The sequence below is a fragment of the Bicyclus anynana genome, chromosome 2 (genome assembly GCF_947172395.1).
Source record: "Bicyclus anynana chromosome 2, ilBicAnyn1.1, whole genome shotgun sequence".
NCBI lineage: Eukaryota > Metazoa > Arthropoda > Insecta > Lepidoptera > Nymphalidae > Bicyclus > Bicyclus anynana.
This window is the reverse complement of record NC_069084.1, coordinates 10,652,351-10,672,875: the sequence shown is the minus strand read 5'-3', so window position 1 is coordinate 10,672,875 and position 20,525 is coordinate 10,652,351. Positions and strand designations below refer to the sequence as shown.

Here is a 20,525-nt window from a genome sequence, read left to right as displayed (position 1 = left end):
ATAGATTAGATAACTTACGTCCCTACAAATTCAACGCAAAATGTGATCCGAATTTAGCTACAGCATATATGCACAATTTTGTCCTTAATTCTATTAAATGTATATTTATGTATATATAGTATAGATTTTACACTTCCTGAACACACAACTCGACATTCTAGACAATAATTAGGTATTATTTGTTTAAATAACGTTCGTTGTTATAAGCGACTAAATGAAATTAAGTAAATTTTCCACATTTGTCCGCTTCAGTTTTGATGCACTAGTGCTCCATCTCTAGTATAAATTATTGATCCTCATAATATTTTTGTCTCATGTTTACTTACTCTAGCCAGAGCACCTGTTCACCCTACTGTGATTAGATATAGCATTAACATAGAAGCAGAAAGCTCTACTTACTGCTGTGGGCTTTTACATTATTCCTTTTACTTGGAAACTCAATAGGCATTCCTTCGTATTGCCATTCCCTTTTGATGGTACCTCGGCGTCTTATTTGCTCTCGTTCCACTAAATAAATTATTATAATTATACAATTTTGAAAAATAAAGCAATAGATATGGTTTTACGCAGCGAGGCGATACAAAGCCGAGGCGTTATACTTAACTAGTAGACGCCGCGCGGTGTCACCCGCGTGGTTCCTGTTCCCGTAGGAATACGGGGATAAAATATAGCCTATAGCCTTTCTTGATAAATGTGCTATCAAACAGTGAAAGAATTTTTCAAATCAGACCAGTAATTCCTGAGATTAGCGCATTCAAGCGGGCAGGGCGTCCTAAGGGCGTCTCTTGTGTGACGGATATGTAGAATTCTCGTAGCAGAATTGTGTATACTGTGCTCGGAGTATGTAGTTGGTGATTATTAACCAAGCTAGAAGCTAGAAGGTAGGTGGCCTACCTAATTTTCTAGATTTGTTTCTATTAAAACTTACTGTCATCTGAGCTGCTTGAAAAATCTGAAGATACTCGCTCCTGATGAGCCAGAGTACATATTAACACGAAATAAAAACTTAATAGCCTTAAAAGTAGCGCCATTTGATGTAGGTACCTAAATCTAATATTCAAATTGAAATTTTCTTATGTTTTATTCGATTTCCACACTGATTGCAATATAAATACAGGAAAGTATTAAATAAAACAGCGTGCCAGCTATAAAATATATTGAAACAAGAGTTAACAAAACAAGATTGCACAATTGAATTTCAGTTTGTTTTGCCTACTTAATGTCCATGCCAATGTTCCCACGAATTGTGAATAGGGATCTTAATGATGGGTTCGACTACAATTGGTTTGATGATAGGAACAGTTTTGATGATGGGTACATACGAGTATGAGGCATGGGGTATGGTGTAGCCGTGGTTGACCACGTTGGATCTAGCCGCTATACCGGGTAGCAGTAGAGGAGATACTGTGGAAGAAATGTAACTTCAGACAACGTACATGTAACTGGCTAGGCCGGTGTCTGGCCAGCTATGTTAGGCTAGTTGTGTTCGGGGCAGGTCTAGGACCGGGAGAACCGCCTCAGTCGTGCTCTCTTCACGCTTCCCTTCACTGCAAAGGGAGGTTAATATCAGTTTGTACTGAATCATTTCATTTCGTAACGTCAGTGGTGGATTTGTAGTCTCGGCCGCCTTAGGCTCCGAAGTACCGGCCCCCTGTCAGCATATTATATCATAATAGAACATGATGCAATTGCATTGCATTTGCATTGAAAGCAATGACTATGTAAAGTATTTATTATATTTTTCAAAATCAATAGATTTCGTAATATTTTTTTTTATTTTGCATTCTAAACGTTTTTTTTATTTGCATTCAAAATTATTGTATTTGGTGAAATTTCGTTATTTTCATTGCTTATTCTCACATTTTTGTCACAAATGGCTGCCCTAGGCTGGGGCCTAAGTGGGCCTTAGGATAGGTAAATCCGCCACTGGGTAAGGTATGGATATAACGAGGGACTGGACTGTAACTGAGGAAACTATATGTTGCTTCTAATCGGTTCATGAAGGTCTAATATTATCTTAATTTGAAATTAAATCTTGCTCGTATACTACAATCGTTTTTATAGTTTTACGACGGATAGAAGTGGACTAACAAAATTGCTAGTAAGTAGGTATATAATTTTCAATATGTAGGTACTTATTTTTAATTAATAATTCTAGTTGTCTAGGTGGCTTCGAATCAAGAGGTTCTGCGTTCGAGTCCTGGATCAGGCTGTAAAATATTGAGTTTTTCACTCTTCCAAGCAATTCTCAGTAATATTCTCAGCTTGGAGTTAGGATGTTGGGTGAGTGCCTCGGATAACACATTTGTCCTTCCGTCCCGGTCATTATTGTTAGTGTCATTGTGATCGTTAAAGATCACTCAAAGACCGCGAACACTCAATAGAGCACCGTGGATGTAAGCTCCATTTCTATATAGAGCCTATTTTAATGGATATTATTATGGACTTATTGAGTAGGTATTAAATGTAGGTAGGTGTAGATTTTTATAATTAGTGTTTACCTATTCCACCCAAAGATGGCGTTGGATGAGCGAGTGACATGCCGATGAGAGCGAGCACTATTGCCACCTGTAAATAAAAGTAGTATTGCCATAACAACAATTACAATTTACACTGACATACAAAAGCCTATATACTTACCTAAACACTGGCACCATAAGCTACGTATTCTGTATAGGTATCTGTGCAGGTACTTATTTAATCCTTAGAGCAAAACATTAGGTACTTTAAATACGAGTATTACTTTGTCCTCTTACCATTAAGGCAATACGTAATTAATATTTGTTTTTAATTTGTTTTAAAGTACCAATTTGGTATTCCACAAGACAAGGATCTAGCCTATTTAAGTGACTAATTAACAATTTAACTTTAACCTAAACTTATAATATACTAGCAGACGCCGCGCGGTTTCACTCGCGTAGTTTCCGTTCCCGTAGAAATACGGATATAAATATAAAATAGCATATAACACCCGGGGATAGTGCAGCTTCCCAACAGTGAAAGAATTTTTCAAATCGGTTCAGTAGTTTCGGGGCCTATATTATACAAACAAACAAACAATCAAATCTTTCGTCTTTATAATATTAAGTAGTTATAGATAATTTAAAATTAATGTAAGTACTTACAGCGCACTTCATGTTTAGTCTGTAATACTCCTTGGACTATTAAAACCTCACCAAACGTTTGGATTTCACAGAAGTCCCGCAAGTATTTATAGACTGCGTTAAGTGGTTTACGCACGGATAAACATACATCCTGCCAATAGTCATATTACTTCATAACTAACTAGGTACCTACCTAAGTGCTTGTAATTGGGATAAGGTTCGAGTAAGTAGGCATCTACTAATTGGCTAGTTCATTGATCCCCAGTAGATTTTCAATCGACCGACGTAAGAACAGAGGAGGTTCTTAAGTGGACGCGTATATTTTTTACGCAGATATGATCAGTGACCACGCATAATTCTTTGCTTAGTGGTCCGATTTTAATAATTCTTTTTTTATGAGAAAGGGTAAGTTTATAAGATATCCCGAACTTGGTCCCATATACATTGGCGTATCTAGGATTATTTCCTAGGGTGGGCCCAGGCCCACCTTAAGGGGCCAGCCCCTGACATACCGCTGAACAGAGTTGCAGCGTCCACAAACATTGTAAACGACATTATAGAAATGTCGTTTGCAATGTTTGTGGACGGTCGACGGGTCGAGTGATTTTATTGATTTTTCTTTGTATATTTTGTATTTTGGCGTCCATCATAGAATTTGAAATCGGTAGCCCAGAATTCTAGAGTGGGTACTGGACCATTCTAGGGTGGGCCGACCCACCCGGCCCACCCGATATATACGCCTATGCCCATATAAAGAAAATAAAATCTTACCCTAAGGCCTCCTTCCTAGGTGTAGAAAGTGGTAGGAGCATGCCCAATGAGCATGCACTATAAAGCGGTGCCTGCTATGACGTAGCTACGGGGCCCTCAAGCTCAGGGTCCTCGAATCCTTACCAGAAAATCGCGATCAAACCGAAAAAGAGATGATGAATAACTTGGTATTTTTATTTTTCTGTATATATTTAATATTTTGATTCGATAAAACCTATCAAGTTTAGATAGTATGGGCAGCGCCGGACCGAGGTAAATTTTAGAATGGAGCGAGATCCAATTATGGCGCCTTTCCTGTTTGCTCCTAACATTATATACTAGGGACGTTTGAAAAGTTCGTAGCCTAATTTATATCAGAATGTCAAACATTTTTAACCGACTTCAAAAAAAGGAGGAGGTTTCTCAATTTGACCGTTCGATTTCGATTCGATTCAAGCCGTTTAAATCATAAAGATTTTAACTGGATTTTCAGATACTTCTTTCAGATACGGCTTTAATTAACACAACACTAACTTGGTACCGCCTTCAAACTGATCAGAAGGTAGCACATACGATGTTATGTTTCGCTTTTAATTTAATGGAATTTTTTTTATGATTTTAAGATCGGTTGTTCTTTTTGATTATTTTTTTTAAATTACCTTCAGGTTAAAGCTACATTATTCAATGTATAGCTATATTAATAGAATAAAATTTTATGCATTCATTTGCATTCGTTACGTTCCCCACGCGATCCCGTCAAACAAATCGTGACTAGGTACTCGTATTTTTTAACATGAAAAAAAAATCGAGTATCTTAATCTTAATAATAAACTTAATCACTGCAATGAAGAACTTGAAGAAGAAAGGTTTAGCAAAAAAAAAACATTTATGAAGTCATGTTAAAAACTGAAGGTGAATTAGGGCCTTCGTATATATCGTGAACTTTATTCGGCCTTTGGCCGGTGTAGAATAAAGTTCGCGGCCGAAGACCGCGTGTTTTTTGCGCTTGGGTAAAATGCCCAGCCATAGCCACAGTCGAAGGCCCTATTTCAAACCCCTGGCCGAAGGCCGGTGCAAAATAAAGTTCGCGCGTTTTTTGCGCTTGGGTAAAATGGCCAGCCATAGTCACAGACAGAAGCCCTATTACAAGCCCCCGGCCGAAGGCCTGTGTAGAATAAAGTGCGCGGCCGAAGGCCGCGCGTTTTTTGCGCTTAGGTAAAATGCCCAGCCATAGCCACAGTCGAAAGTCTTATTACAAACCCCCGGCCGAAGGCCGGTCCGATCTTAAACACAACAGCCTTTATGTTGCCCTGGACTATGCTTAATCTATTGGTGAAAACCGCATCAAAATCCGTTCAGTAGAACCAGAGAATAGCGCGAACATACAGACAGAAGGACAGACAGACAGACGAGGCGATACAAAGCCGAGGCGTTATACTTAACTAGTAGACGCCGCGCGGTGTCACCCGCGTGGTTCCTGTTCCCGTAGGAATACGGGGATAAAATATAGCCTATAGCCTTTCTTGATAAATGTGCTATCAAACAGTGAAAGAATTTTTCAAATCAGACCAGTAATTCCTGAGATTAGCGCATTCAAGCGGGCAGGGCGTCCTAAGGGCGTCTCTTGTGTGACGGATATGTAGAATTCTCGTAGCAGAATTGTGTATACTGTGCTCGGAGTATGTAGTTGGTGATTATTAACCAAGCTAGAAGCTAGAAGGTAGGTGGCCTACCTAATTTTCTAGATTTGTTTCTATTAAAACTTACTGTCATCTGAGCTGCTTGAAAAATCTGAAGATACTCGCTCCTGATGAGCCAGAGTACATATTAACACGAAATAAAAACTTAATAGCCTTAAAAGTAGCGCCATTTGATGTAGGTACCTAAATCTAATATTCAAATTGAAATTTTCTTATGTTTTATTCGATTTCCACACTGATTGCAATATAAATACAGGAAAGTATTAAATAAAACAGCGTGCCAGCTATAAAATATATTGAAACAAGAGTTAACAAAACAAGATTGCACAATTGAATTTCAGTTTGTTTTGCCTACTTAATGTCCATGCCAATGTTCCCACGAATTGTGAATAGGGATCTTAATGATGGGTTCGACTACAATTGGTTTGATGATAGGAACAGTTTTGATGATGGGTACATACGAGTATGAGGCATGGGGTATGGTGTAGCCGTGGTTGACCACGCTGGATCTAGCCGCTATACCGGGTAGCAGTAGAGGAGATACTGTGGAAGAAATGTAACTTCAGACAACGTACATGTAACTGGCTAGGCCGGTGTCTGGCCAGCTATGTTAGGCTAGTTGTGTTCGGGGCAGGTCTAGGACCGGGAGAACCGCCTCAGTCGTGCTCTCTTCACGCTTCCCTTCACTGCAAAGGGAGGTTAATATCAGTTTGTACTGAATCATTTCATTTCGTAACGTCAGTGGTGGATTTGTAGTCTCGGCCGCCTTAGGCTCCGAAGTACCGGCCCCCTGTCAGCATATTATATCATAATAGAACATGATGCAATTGCATTGCATTTGCATTGAAAGCAATGACTATGTAAAGTATTTATTATATTTTTCAAAATCAATAGATTTCGTAATATTTTTTTTTATTTTGCATTCTAAACGTTTTTTTTATTTGCATTCAAAATTATTGTATTTGGTGAAATTTCGTTATTTTCATTGCTTATTCTCACATTTTTGTCACAAATGGCTGCCCTAGGCTGGGGCCTAAGTGGGCCTTAGGATAGGTAAATCCGCCACTGGGTAAGGTATGGATATAACGAGGGACTGGACTGTAACTGAGGAAACTATATGTTGCTTCTAATCGGTTCATGAAGGTCTAATATTATCTTAATTTGAAATTAAATCTTGCTCGTATACTACAATCGTTTTTATAGTTTTACGACGGATAGAAGTGGACTAACAAAATTGCTAGTAAGTAGGTATATAATTTTCAATATGTAGGTACTTATTTTTAATTAATAATTCTAGTTGTCTAGGTGGCTTCGAATCAAGAGGTTCTGCGTTCGAGTCCTGGATCAGGCTGTAAAATATTGAGTTTTTCACTCTTCCAAGCAATTCTCAGTAATATTCTCAGCTTGGAGTTAGGATGTTGGGTGAGTGCCTCGGATAACACATTTGTCCTTCCGTCCCGGTCATTATTGTTAGTGTCATTGTGATCGTTAAAGATCACTCAAAGACCGCGAACACTCAATAGAGCACCGTGGATGTAAGCTCCATTTCTATATAGAGCCTATTTTAATGGATATTATTATGGACTTATTGAGTAGGTATTAAATGTAGGTAGGTGTAGATTTTTATAATTAGTGTTTACCTATTCCACCCAAAGATGGCGTTGGATGAGCGAGTGACATGCCGATGAGAGCGAGCACTATTGCCACCTGTAAATAAAAGTAGTATTGCCATAACAACAATTACAATTTACACTGACATACAAAAGCCTATATACTTACCTAAACACTGGCACCATAAGCTACGTATTCTGTATAGGTATCTGTGCAGGTACTTATTTAATCCTTAGAGCAAAACATTAGGTACTTTAAATACGAGTATTACTTTGTCCTCTTACCATTAAGGCAATACGTAATTAATATTTGTTTTTAATTTGTTTTAAAGTACCAATTTGGTATTCCACAAGACAAGGATCTAGCCTATTTAAGTGACTAATTAACAATTTAACTTTAACCTAAACTTATAATATACTAGCAGACGCCGCGCGGTTTCACTCGCGTAGTTTCCGTTCCCGTAGAAATACGGATATAAATATAAAATAGCATATAACACCCGGGGATAGTGCAGCTTCCCAACAGTGAAAGAATTTTTCAAATCGGTTCAGTAGTTTCGGGGCCTATATTATACAAACAAACAAACAATCAAATCTTTCGTCTTTATAATATTAAGTAGTTATAGATAATTTAAAATTAATGTAAGTACTTACAGCGCACTTCATGTTTAGTCTGTAATACTCCTTGGACTATTAAAACCTCACCAAACGTTTGGATTTCACAGAAGTCCCGCAAGTATTTATAGACTGCGTTAAGTGGTTTACGCACGGATAAACATACATCCTGCCAATAGTCATATTACTTCATAACTAACTAGGTACCTACCTAAGTGCTTGTAATTGGGATAAGGTTCGAGTAAGTAGGCATCTACTAATTGGCTAGTTCATTGATCCCCAGTAGATTTTCAATCGACCGACGTAAGAACAGAGGAGGTTCTTAAGTGGACGCGTATATTTTTTACGCAGATATGATCAGTGACCACGCATAATTCTTTGCTTAGTGGTCCGATTTTAATAATTCTTTTTTTATGAGAAAGGGTAAGTTTATAAGATATCCCGAACTTGGTCCCATATACATTGGCGTATCTAGGATTATTTCCTAGGGTGGGCCCAGGCCCACCTTAAGGGGCCAGCCCCTGACATACCGCTGAACAGAGTTGCAGCGTCCACAAACATTGTAAACGACATTATAGAAATGTCGTTTGCAATGTTTGTGGACGGTCGACGGGTCGAGTGATTTTATTGATTTTTCTTTGTATATTTTGTATTTTGGCGTCCATCATAGAATTTGAAATCGGTAGCCCAGAATTCTAGAGTGGGTACTGGACCATTCTAGGGTGGGCCGACCCACCCGGCCCACCCGATATATACGCCTATGCCCATATAAAGAAAATAAAATCTTACCCTAAGGCCTCCTTCCTAGGTGTAGAAAGTGGTAGGAGCATGCCCAATGAGCATGCACTATAAAGCGGTGCCTGCTATGACGTAGCTACGGGGCCCTCAAGCTCAGGGTCCTCGAATCCTTACCAGAAAATCGCGATCAAACCGAAAAAGAGATGATGAATAACTTGGTATTTTTATTTTTCTGTATATATTTAATATTTTGATTCGATAAAACCTATCAAGTTTAGATAGTATGGGCAGCGCCGGACCGAGGTAAATTTTAGAATGGAGCGAGATCCAATTATGGCGCCTTTCCTGTTTGCTCCTAACATTATATACTAGGGACGTTTGAAAAGTTCGTAGCCTAATTTATATCAGAATGTCAAACATTTTTAACCGACTTCAAAAAAAGGAGGAGGTTTCTCAATTTGACCGTTCGATTTCGATTCGATTCAAGCCGTTTAAATCATAAAGATTTTAACTGGATTTTCAGATACTTCTTTCAGATACGGCTTTAATTAACACAACACTAACTTGGTACCGCCTTCAAACTGATCAGAAGGTAGCACATACGATGTTATGTTTCGCTTTTAATTTAATGGAATTTTTTTTATGATTTTAAGATCGGTTGTTCTTTTTGATTATTTTTTTTAAATTACCTTCAGGTTAAAGCTACATTATTCAATGTATAGCTATATTAATAGAATAAAATTTTATGCATTCATTTGCATTCGTTACGTTCCCCACGCGATCCCGTCAAACAAATCGTGACTAGGTACTCGTATTTTTTAACATGAAAAAAAAATCGAGTATCTTAATCTTAATAATAAACTTAATCACTGCAATGAAGAACTTGAAGAAGAAAGGTTTAGCAAAAAAAAAACATTTATGAAGTCATGTTAAAAACTGAAGGTGAATTAGGGCCTTCGTATATATCGTGAACTTTATTCGGCCTTTGGCCGGTGTAGAATAAAGTTCGCGGCCGAAGACCGCGTGTTTTTTGCGCTTGGGTAAAATGCCCAGCCATAGCCACAGTCGAAGGCCCTATTTCAAACCCCTGGCCGAAGGCCGGTGCAAAATAAAGTTCGCGCGTTTTTTGCGCTTGGGTAAAATGGCCAGCCATAGTCACAGACAGAAGCCCTATTACAAGCCCCCGGCCGAAGGCCTGTGTAGAATAAAGTGCGCGGCCGAAGGCCGCGCGTTTTTTGCGCTTAGGTAAAATGCCCAGCCATAGCCACAGTCGAAAGTCTTATTACAAACCCCCGGCCGAAGGCCGGTCCGATCTTAAACACAACAGCCTTTATGTTGCCCTGGACTATGCTTAATCTATTGGTGAAAACCGCATCAAAATCCGTTCAGTAGAACCAGAGAATAGCGCGAACATACAGACAGAAGGACAGACAGACAGACAGACAAGAAAATTAAAAAAAATGTTTTCGTATTCAATTGCTCATTTCTAATTGCCCTAACTTTGCTAATTGCTAATTCTCTATTGCTAAATCTAATTTCTAATTGCTCCAGGCGCCAAATCCTAGGGGGCGCCGAAATGGTAAAGACAAGATCGTAAAGAAATTTATTTCTTTTCGATCTATGCTTTTTTACAAACGTGTGAAACGTTTGTTAAAAGCGTAGCAGAAATTCATAAGTATAATTTAGAATTCTTACCTTACCACCATATTCATATGATCTCGTCTCCACCACTTTTATCTATTTCCGAAGCTAGAAAAAGCACTTATCGAGTTCAAAATTTTTATGAAAGTGGTCTATGCATTTTCTAAGAGTTTAAAGAAAAAAAATAGCTGGTATAGAAATGTTTCCAGGCCAACAAAATAAATGTACTGAGCTCTAAATAAAGTTGAAAAATAAATTAACTAAAAATTATAGCTTTGTAGTTTCCTGGTTTACTTAGGCTACGAACTTATGGAACGCGAAGATTTTGACCATACTACAGACCATTTGAAAATCAGGCACAATACCGTCTCTCGATCACGTAGTGCCCTGGTGCAATCATCACCCTAGCGCGCCCTAGTACCTATAGAACCCGCGCGGCGAGTGGCGCTTGGGCGCCCCTGAGATCGCGACACCCGGGTGTAACGCACCCCCTGCACTATAGGTAAAGACTCTCTAGCTCACGTAGCGCCCGGGTGCAATCATCACCCTAGCGCCCTCTATTACCTGTATATACCCGGGTTAAAATCAACGCACTCCCTGCACAATAGGTAAAGAAAGACGCCTCTATTAGAAGTAAATTCGCGCACGTTGCGTGCTCTTCGCTTTAAATATAGACGATCGAAAAGAAATAAATTTCTTTTCCTTTCTTGATCGCCGATCATTTCGGCGCCCCCTAGGATTTGGCGCCTGGAGCGACCGCTCCGTTCGCCGTATGGACGGTCCGGCCCTGAGTATGGGGCCCCATTAATTATTTATACCGGGCCCTTAATTGCCTAGCTACGCCACTGGTTGTAAACTTGCAAAGTATAACTTTGCAAATTCTCCGGAAAAACTCATGGATTTTCCGAAATTCAAAGTACCTAGCCTATTTGTTCTGCTACAAAGTGTCATTTATACTTGCATCCTCGGTTCAGCGGCTTAGCCGTGATAAGATAACAGACGGACATACTTTCATATTTATAATAATAATTAATAGTATGAATCATAGATTTAAGAGTCTGTACGGAGTAAGTATGGATAGACTTAGTGTAAATTAAACTATACATACATCATAATGCAACTTTAATTTTTACTTACATAACAAACCAAATTCAGCCACTTATATGCCATAAAAAAAATTTACATTATAACTAATATGATGTAATCGTGCATACAATAATATTTCAAGGGTACTATTTAAGGCAATTAGCCAGAAGTTTTAATTATTCCTTCCTCAGATTAGGTATACAGTAGATACTAATCTAAGAGTCCTTCCATCGATCATTATCGTAGTCCCAATGTGACGATAGACCATCTATCGGATTGACTCGTAACTCCAGCATTCTCCTCAACTGAGCTTTCTGAGATTCCTTCGAGAATGAGCTCGGCAGTGGCTCATGTACTGAAACAGTTGGAAAAAATTAGGTATTAAGGTCGACTACTAAGTTTTTACTCTCAGTTTTACAATTAAATCAAACATTCATTTGATAATTATCAGATGTAGAGCCCGTGACAGCTAGACCTTCCTCATATTATAAAAGCTGAAAGTTTTTCAGCTCATAGGCAAATACCAGTGGCGTAGCGTGCCATGTAGGGGCCCTGTATCAAAATTAGTTGGGGAGCTTTTAATTTAAGGTTTAAGATTTCTTACAAAAGAAACAATCAATCAATCAATCAATCAATCAATTTATTTGCAGATACATGCATTATATATATACAGGTGGTAGGTAGATGTAGATGGTAAATGTATGTAAAGAAAAATGCTCGCTTAAAAGTAAGTAGGTAGGTACCTGCTGCTGAGCTGACAAACTTTTAAATTTTGGTGTTCTCGGACCAAGGTGCGTTTGGAACCCTCTTAACTTTAATTTTAAGTTTTCAACCAATTATCATCACCATTGGTTGGTTGGCTGGTGGAAGGCTTCGGCCGTGGCTATTTACCACCCTACCGTCAAAGACGTACCGCCAAGCGATTTAGCGTTCCGGTACGATGTCGTGTAGAAACCGAAAGGAGTGTCATCCTACTCCTAACAAACTAGCCCGCTTCCATCTAAGATTGCATTATCACTTACCATCAGGTAAGATAGTAGTCAAGGGCTAACTTGTAGAGAAGAAAAAAAAACCATTATCTAATAATATTATTACACCAGACGTTTCGAAAGTGCTTGTTTACTAAGCCTAATTAAAATAAATGAACTTTGACTTTGTCTTTATAAAATGACGGGAGGTCTGGCTGTTGCTGGCTCTTAGTCTAAAATACATAATATAAAATCGTAAATTACTATAGTGGTGGGCAAACATTGCAACCCAGAATGTGAATGAGGTGACAAAGAACACATAACCGAAGATTATCTTCCACATGCCCGTAGGTGCTTGAAATTCTGCGAAGGTCTGGCAAAAAGAGGCTCGATACAATGCCTTTTTTTCTTCACAGCACAGACATCGCCAATCCCCTTTCTCTTTTTCTTTAAGTGCCTGAATAAATAGTTTTAATAAATTTACTTATCATGCCAATTTAATGATAAACCTTTGGGATTATACGTAATAGGTAATTATTATATTTTTAGGTAGAATTAAGAAAAATCTTGAATGGCATTATATCAATTATTTGTCTTTAAATTCCATATTTCAAGGGCACAGTTTCAAGATATACAGAGTGGGTCTTTACAAGCATCGTGGTGAAGCAGATGAAACCCATAAAAACACAAACGTCACGAGTCTCCCTGACATCCACATATACAAACTTTTTTCATAATTTGTATTTCAAAATTTAACATTAACAACAGTAAATTCATATAATAATCAACCTATAAAAAATACTTCATGTTATTTCTTTAGTTTTCGTGAACCGTTTTTAAAATATTTAAAAACTTGAGAAGCCATTTTTCTTGAATAATATTGAAAATTACTGATGCGACGCTTCGTGTCGTACTGACTCGAGAATATTGTATTCGTTTTTAAATTTTGTATTTGTGACGGGTACGAGACCGTCAAAGAGCCGTGATATAGCCAGTGGATATGACCTCTGCCTCCGATTCCGAAGGGTGTGGGTTCAAATCCGGTTCGGGGCATGCACCTCCAATTTTACAGTTGTGTGCATTTTAAGAAATTAAATATCACGTGTCTCAATCGGTGAAGGAAAACATCGTGAGGAAACCTGCACACCAGAGAATTATCTCAATTCTCTGCGTGTGTGAAGTCTGCCAATCCACATTGGGCCCGCGCGGTGGACTATTGGCCTTACCCCTCTCATTCTGAGAGGAGACTCGAGCTCAGCAGTGAGCCGAATATGGGTTGAAGACGACGACGACACCGTCGTATTCCGTGCGCGCTAATGCCTATTATTGATTAATCTGTGTTCAAGGGGACTACCTACTTGTATTTTACTTACACATATATCTTTCGTCATTTCTTTAAACCTTACAGCAGGGAAAGGAAAAAGGACATCGTCCTTATAATTAGCGCAACCGTTTATACCGTGTCCCACAATCTCTCTAGTTCCAGTTCTACATGTGCCATACACTGTTCGCACGTTATTTTTTGCGTAATTTATAAAAATGCCATGAGATTTTAGTAAAGCATACATTTTAATTTTTTCATAAATGGTCGAGTAGTATTGACAATACAACAAAACTAATTGTCATTTAATTTAGTTTTTATAGATACAAATATTGAAACTTTTTGAAAAAAGAATAGGGACATAAATAAATATGAATCAAATAGCAAGTATTATAGGTATAATAGTAGAGGATCCCAAATATAAGACGACCTTCACCGATCTGTTTGTTTACTGGATGTTTTTTTTATATCAAATTAAATATATATAAATATTGCCAAAGGGTTGCTTAAAAAAATTTCAACCAGTAAACAGATGGGTGAATGTCGTTTCTAATTCGGATCTTAGACTATATGAAACTAACTATACTATTTGGAACTAAGTATATGAAACCGCCGGGCCTCCGTTAGTAAATTATAAAAATTATATATGATCGCAAGCAACGAATCATTTCAAACTATGAATTTGGTTTGATACTTCAACGATTTATTTTTTATTTTTACAATCAAATGTAAATCAATAGAAAATAAAATAGCAATTACGTAAAACAATGTATAGAGAGACATAAAAAATCCATATTCTTTTACAGCTGTTGTATACATTCGATTTCAATTTACAGAAAAAAAACAAGTGATAACTTAAATTTCATTTATTCTGACATGTTTTCTCTTAAATACAAAATATATTTTTTCATTGTTTTGACTTATCTTGAATTAGTCCAAAGTCTTGTAGAAATGCCGCCTCTTATTGAGGAAAACGTGTTTACAAAATCTGAATCCATCGTTCGTGACACATTTAATCGACTCTTTAACAATCTCAAACTCAAAAACATCAAAGGATTCACGAAATTTAAAGATTATTCAACGATTCACAAGTATTTTACATCTCTTGCCTTACAAGATTTTGATACATTGAATAAAATTGTTCGAATTGTTAAAGTGAACAATAAAAATATAAGTGAAATAGAAATTTATTTGGAAATAATAAATAATAATGTACATGGATTTTATGAATTTGTTGAAAATAATAAAAATGACGTAACAAATAATGACCAAAACGTAATATCGTACATATTATATTTTTTGAAAATTCTTAAGAAATTAAAGGAAACGAATGCTGTTGATGAAGTATACAAAAATATCAATAGAAATATTTTGAAATTATTTATTGAAAAAGATAATAAATCTGACATGTCCTCAAAATTAAATACTTCTGACGAAAATAACATCCTGAGTGAAAACGAATTTTGGGGTAAGTGTGTATGGTCAGTCATAAATACTTGTATAGGCACTGAAGTAGTAAAAGGAATGAATATATAAAATTTGTCTTTTATTAAGAGCCCAGTGGTCGTCGCATCTACAAAGGTGATAGAACAAAGATAAAACATTTTCCATTCATGGCATCGATTCAAATCTTCAATAACTTCCATTGTGCTGGATCCATAATTAAGTCTGACTTAATAGTTACGGCTTCATCGTGTTTGCAACTGTAAGTATTTTTTATTCATAATTTTAACACAGTAGGTACGTATTTGTTGCAGTAGGTATTTGTTTAATTCACCGACTTTTTAATCTTTACATTCAAGGGCTTGGAATAACCGATTTTTTCGTGAAAATCCTGCATTTCTGTCAGCTCGTGTTGGCAGTAGCTTCTACAGTGGCGGTGGAGAAGTAATACCAGTGCTTGAAATATATTTTCATCCTGGCTATAATCCAAAGAACTTGAGAAATAATATTTGTGTGCTGCGACTGATGAGGCATTTAAACTTTAGAAAGAGAGATAAGAGGATTAAGAAAATTGATTTCGATAGATTTTCGTCAGATTTACCAGTGACGACACCGGACATTACGATATTAGGATGGGGAGCGAAAGGGGTAAGATTATTACTAAAGTTCAAACTATGAAATGTTCACCTATGAAAAACACAATGCACTTTTCATGCAATTTTGTTGATATCTTTGTACCATAAAAAATAGTCCGGAATTTCACCCTAAATCATCTGATCGTCATTGTTAAACATATTTTTCATTTTAAGAAAAGATTTTGACGCCAGTAAAAATCTAAAGAACTTCTTTCTGTTAGCCTTCAAGACATTTATATACAGAGCTTCACACGTTGTCTTTTCGAATAATACCCAAATGTTCATGCAGAATTCTACGGGTTATTATTTTTAAAAGACGAGTCATAACTGATGTTATTTTTCGAAAAGAATTAAGTCCTCCATAAGGTGGAAAAGAATGAAGTGAAAAAAACCGCATCTAAACATTTTTGATTTTCAGTGGTGGTGCTTTCTACCAACAACTAAAAAAAGTTCTTCTTAAGTCAAAAATTCAATCACAGATCGATTTTTAATATTGCACTATTTATTATATATTCGATTTTTGCTCTTATCAAAATAATTATTATAACAATGAACGACCTTTATTTGTAGCCTTTACAATATTTTATTTAAATGAAATACATAATCTAATTATTTTTGTTGTGGTAACAATTAACAAAGATAAGATTTACAAATTAATAATACTTGTATTTTGATATAATTTGGAATGTTTTTTTGTTATTTGAGCAGTACAGTTCCGTCATTGACAACCCTTGGAAAAATATACTATCGTTTTCTGTTATTGATGTCTATCCATTGGAAGATTGCCAAGATGTTTATTCAAGGTATGCAAGTCCCTTATTGGTCTAAGATCTGGCATTAGAAATATATACCATCATCTGTTATTTATAAGCCATAAGAAATTGCACATACGAGGAAAGTATGAACTAGATCAAAGACTTAACTTAGTACAGTTAAAATAAACATAAAATAAGCTTTCATCAATCATGTCGTATGTCAAATACGACATGATTAAATAACTGACGATGGTACAATAAATAACATTACTCAACTGTTGCCATATTGACAACCCCACAGTTGCAGTGTGAAAACAGGCATCCTTTACTATTTAATTAAATTAGCTAATGAGGGTAGGGAGAGAGAGAAGGGGAGGGAGAGAAGTAGATTTAATAAATTTAGTGAAAAAATATATAGCAGTGATAGCCCAGTGGATATGACCTCTGCCTCCGATTCCGGAGGGTATGGTTTCGAATCCAATCCGGGGCATGCACCTCCAACTATTCATTTGTATGCAATATCAGAAATTAAATATCACGTGTGTTAATGGTGAAGGAAAAACATCGTGAGGAAACCTGCATACCAGAGAATTTTCTTAATTCTCTGGTAATTGGCCTAACACCTCTCATTCTGAGAGGATACTCTGCAGTGAGCCGAATATGGGTTGAAGATGAATAAAAACAAAACAATTTTAATATTACCAGGTCGCAATTTTACTAGGCAACGTTTTGTTTTGTTTAGGCAATTTTACGTCGTATGCAATGTGTCAATGTAAAAAAATGCCATCATTTATTTCTTATCCCGAAATAATAGATGAGGGTAAATATTTCTTATACCGGATCTCGTACTATATAAGTCAGTTTGGAACTTTGAAACCAGTTTAAACTTAAAGATGTTCGATTTGATATCTTATAAAAAATTATAATAAAAAATCAGGTTTCCCACTTGCTTCCTCTCTAACAACTTAATTTTTACGAGTTAAAATTATTTTATTGCAATTCCAGAGAGTATGTTACAAGGAAGAATTTTTGCGCAGGATATTTATCAAAAGGCGGAGGGGCTTGTAATGTATGATATTCTATAATCCTTTTTGTAAGTGTGATTAGTATATTATTGTAAAATTGTCTAATAACTTTTTAGCGTGATGTCGGTGGTCCAGGAATAGCTGATGGTAAACTGATGGGCGTAATAAGTTTCGGCTCTCCAGTTTGTGGAGCGCCTGACGCTCCAACAGTGTTCACTAAGTTGGGCTACTACAGCGATTGGATTGAGGAAATTATGGAGATGGTCTGTATATCTGTGTATAGACGGTTGCAGCCTTTATGGCGTCTTCAAAATAAGGTGCGGTTGACCTTAAGCGCAGCAGGGCTATTCTGTAACTGTGCCTTCTATAACTTTTACGTGCGAGTCTCGATTGCACTTGTATCTATCTTTGTCTAACACGAGATTGTAAAAAGAGAAAGATAGAGGTGAATTCGAAACTCGCACTTTCGAGTTATTTAAAACATCATTACAGAATAGTTGCAGGTCTTTAAAAATTCAAGACGCGTAAGACTTTGGGAGGGCGGGAGATACGCGCGGGGTGATGTTCTGCCGCCGCACCTTTGCGAATCGGGAGTCACCTAAAATCTTGTATTGCGCAGTTTAACGCACGATGTTCGGAAACGTCAAAAAGATTGCGTCGAACTATACCTAAGACAAAGACTTACCGCCAAGCAATTTAGCATTCCGGTACGATGTCGTGTAGAAACCGAAAGGAGTGTGGATTTTCATCCTCCTCCTAACAAGTTAGCCCGCTTCCATCGTAGATTACATCATCACTTACCATCAGGTGAGATTGTGATCAAGGGCTACCTTGTAACTTTAATTTAAAAAGTAGCAGACGCTCGAGACTACGTCTCCGTGAACGCATACAGGCAAACAAAATTCTAAATTTGGTGTTTTTGTTTTCTTCGCCTCAACTTGATATACTTACGATTTATAATCACAAATTTTTGTCATTTTTGTCATAAACATTTTAATAAAAGAAAATATTAACTGTCAAAAATTAGGAATTTACGACTGGTTTTACTAAGAGTTTACCTACGGTTTTTTAGGATATTCCAGTTTCAAAAAAGAAAACAACTTCTAAACCCTACAGTTTACCATGGACAACTCAATATACAACTCGAACAAAACCAACCACTTTCAATATACCGCCCTTTACTGAAAAAAATATGAGTCCAAAACCAATATCATTCATAGACAATCAACTTAGAATATTAGATGAACAAGTATTTAAAGATTTCTTAGCTACCATGTTTCATAGTGAAGAAATAAATAAAAATGAAAATCTTAAACATGTTAAAGAAGAAAAGGCAGAGTTCAGATCTACCGCTAATCAAGGGACACCATATTATGAAGAGGTTACAGAAAAAATCAAGCCTGTTACAGATTTTGAGGACGTTTCATTAGAAGATAGGTATACAAATACAGCAGTCACTATAGTTAATAAAGAAATTAAAAACCAACCAGTCTATGATGTTGATGACGAAATAGAGAAGTTGATTAAGAATGTAAATTTGGAACAAATCATAAAGGAAGAAGTAAAAGTTACACCTAGGTTTGCTAAGGATTTAGCCAAACTTGATACTCCGCACAAATCTAAAAATGATAGTGTGGAAACATTGTTGTATTTATCTGATGATGACAAAGATTATAATGCAAACAATATCCCATTAGATGACGTCATAAATGACGAAAGAGAAGAAATATATGACGGTATGAGCATACCTGTTAGTGGTTTTCAAGATTTCACAAGAACAAAGGACAAAGAATCAGAATCTCCAGAAAGTGATTTGTTAGGATTATTGACCGAAACTATTGGACGAGTAATTGGATCAACAAAACGAATCTAAAATGATTCGACTGGAACTGGGCTGAATTTATTTTAAAAACTTGAGCAAGTTTTTTTTAATAAAATATGATTAAAAATAATGTGTTGGTTCTATTAACTATTCTACTACTCCATTGTGGCTATATGTATGGCCACAATGGAGAAAGTTACTAGGTATGCAAAATCACTTGAAACTTTGTTACATTAGAAAGCTCTAATGTAACAAAGTTACATTATATAAAATTTTGTTATTGTAAAAAAAGTTATTTGTATTATATAAAAGCTTATATAATACAAATACTGGTTTCTATTTTATTTAAAAATACCAAATAGATTTTACATGCATTCAAAGTTCGCTTAAATATCGACTACCGCTAACAGTCGCTATATTATACGTGACGTCGTTTTTTGTTCGTGACGTTTGATGTTGACTGAAAATAAGAAATATGTTATGAATGTTATTTAAACGGGTACATACCACGATAAAACGACGAGATTTTTATTGTCGATATTTCGACCTGGGTCGAAATATCGATTTTAGGGGTAACTGATAAAATTGGATCGTTCCTAAGGAAAAAATACAACATCAAGACTGTGTTTACTCCTTTACAAAAGATCGCCCACATGATGCGTTCTCCAAAGGATCGTTTGCCATACCAGTGTCCGGGTGTGTATAAAATCGACTGCAGCTGTGGTAGCTCTTATATTGGACAAACGAAGAGGCCCATAGCAACCCGTGTAACAGAACATATACGAGCGATAAAAAACAACGACCCGCAAAAGTCTGCGATAGCCGATCACATTCTACAACCGGGAACTAAACATTGGATTGAGATCCATAATCCACGCATTATTTCCACGGACCGCCACTATATACCCCGAGTAGTTCGAGAAGCCATTGAAATTCGAAAATACAAAAATTTCAATCGGGAAGATGGTTTCAAACTAGCCAGCGAGTGGAACCCGGTGGTAGAATTGTGCAAACCAAGAGGGCGCCGCGATACGCATAATAACAAAAGCGATGTCGTGAGTGTGGTTTGCCTAAACAGCCAAAAACGCGAGGTCGTTGAAAAAAGAAAAAGAACAAGAAAGAGGGTAGATCGATTTTGCCCCTAACAGCTGACTTCACTTCTCATCTCGCAACTTCAGTCCCGTCGTGACCACGATCCATGCAACTGGGTCGAAATATCGACAATAAAAATCTCGTCGTTTTATCGTGGTATGTACCCGTTTAAATAACATTCATAATGAACAACCACGGAATAAGTTTAAAATCATAAGAA

At 36.8% G+C, this 20,525-nt stretch overlaps 2 protein-coding genes and 2 long non-coding RNA genes across 4 annotated transcripts; 1 reads left to right on the top strand and 3 right to left on the bottom strand.

Annotated features, from left to right (window-relative positions):
* Positions 1-1,141: 1,141 nt before the first annotated feature.
* On the bottom strand, positions 1,142-3,259 carry LOC112043216 (uncharacterized). The gene is made up of 3 exons (XR_002886663.2): positions 3,126-3,259; positions 2,502-2,568; positions 1,142-1,404 (listed from the first exon to the last, which is right to left on the bottom strand). It is a non-coding gene; the product is annotated as an uncharacterized LOC112043216 (long non-coding RNA).
* A 2,575-nt stretch (positions 3,260-5,834) lies between these two features.
* Positions 5,835-7,952, bottom strand: LOC128198770 (uncharacterized). Its single transcript, XR_008251472.1, has 3 exons — positions 7,819-7,952; positions 7,195-7,261; positions 5,835-6,097 (listed from the first exon to the last, which is right to left on the bottom strand). It is a non-coding gene; the product is annotated as an uncharacterized LOC128198770 (long non-coding RNA).
* A 3,477-nt stretch (positions 7,953-11,429) lies between these two features.
* LOC112043195 (cytochrome c oxidase subunit 4 isoform 1, mitochondrial-like) lies at positions 11,430-13,780 on the bottom strand. The gene is made up of 3 exons (XM_024078500.2): positions 13,586-13,780; positions 12,477-12,669; positions 11,430-11,599 (listed from the first exon to the last, which is right to left on the bottom strand). The coding sequence occupies exons 1-3, from the start codon at positions 13,778-13,780 to the stop codon at positions 11,460-11,462; spliced, it is 528 nt and encodes a 175-aa protein (XP_023934268.1). The 3' UTR covers positions 11,430-11,459.
* Positions 13,781-15,131: 1,351 nt separating this feature from the next.
* Positions 15,132-19,264, top strand: LOC112043187 (uncharacterized). The gene is made up of 6 exons (XM_024078492.2): positions 15,132-15,238; positions 15,336-15,624; positions 16,320-16,414; positions 17,372-17,435; positions 17,508-17,654; positions 18,464-19,264. The coding sequence occupies exons 1-6, from the start codon at positions 15,147-15,149 to the stop codon at positions 19,262-19,264; spliced, it is 1,488 nt and encodes a 495-aa protein (XP_023934260.2). The 5' UTR covers positions 15,132-15,146.
* The last annotated feature ends 1,261 nt before the right edge of the window (positions 19,265-20,525 follow it).

Bases quoted from the DNA above. Each gene is read 5' to 3' on its own strand.
- LOC112043195 (XM_024078500.2), bottom strand. From the start codon at position 13,780: ATGTATGCTTTACTAAAATCTCATGGCATTTTTATAAATTACGCAAAA. The intron at 12,670-13,585 runs GTAAGTAAAATA...CTATTTATTCAG, and splicing joins AAATGACGAAAGATATATGT to GCACTTAAAGAAAAAGAGAA. The intron at 11,600-12,476 runs GTAATTTACGAT...CAACTGTTTCAG, and splicing joins AATGTTTGCCCACCACTATA to TACATGAGCCACTGCCGAGC.
- LOC112043187 (XM_024078492.2), top strand. From the start codon at position 15,147: ATGGCATCGATTCAAATCTTCAATAACTTCCATTGTGCTGGATCCATA. The intron at 15,625-16,319 runs GTAAGATTATTA...TTATTTGAGCAG, and splicing joins TAGGATGGGGAGCGAAAGGG to TACAGTTCCGTCATTGACAA. The intron at 17,436-17,507 runs GTATGATATTCT...ATAACTTTTTAG, and splicing joins AAGGCGGAGGGGCTTGTAAT to CGTGATGTCGGTGGTCCAGG.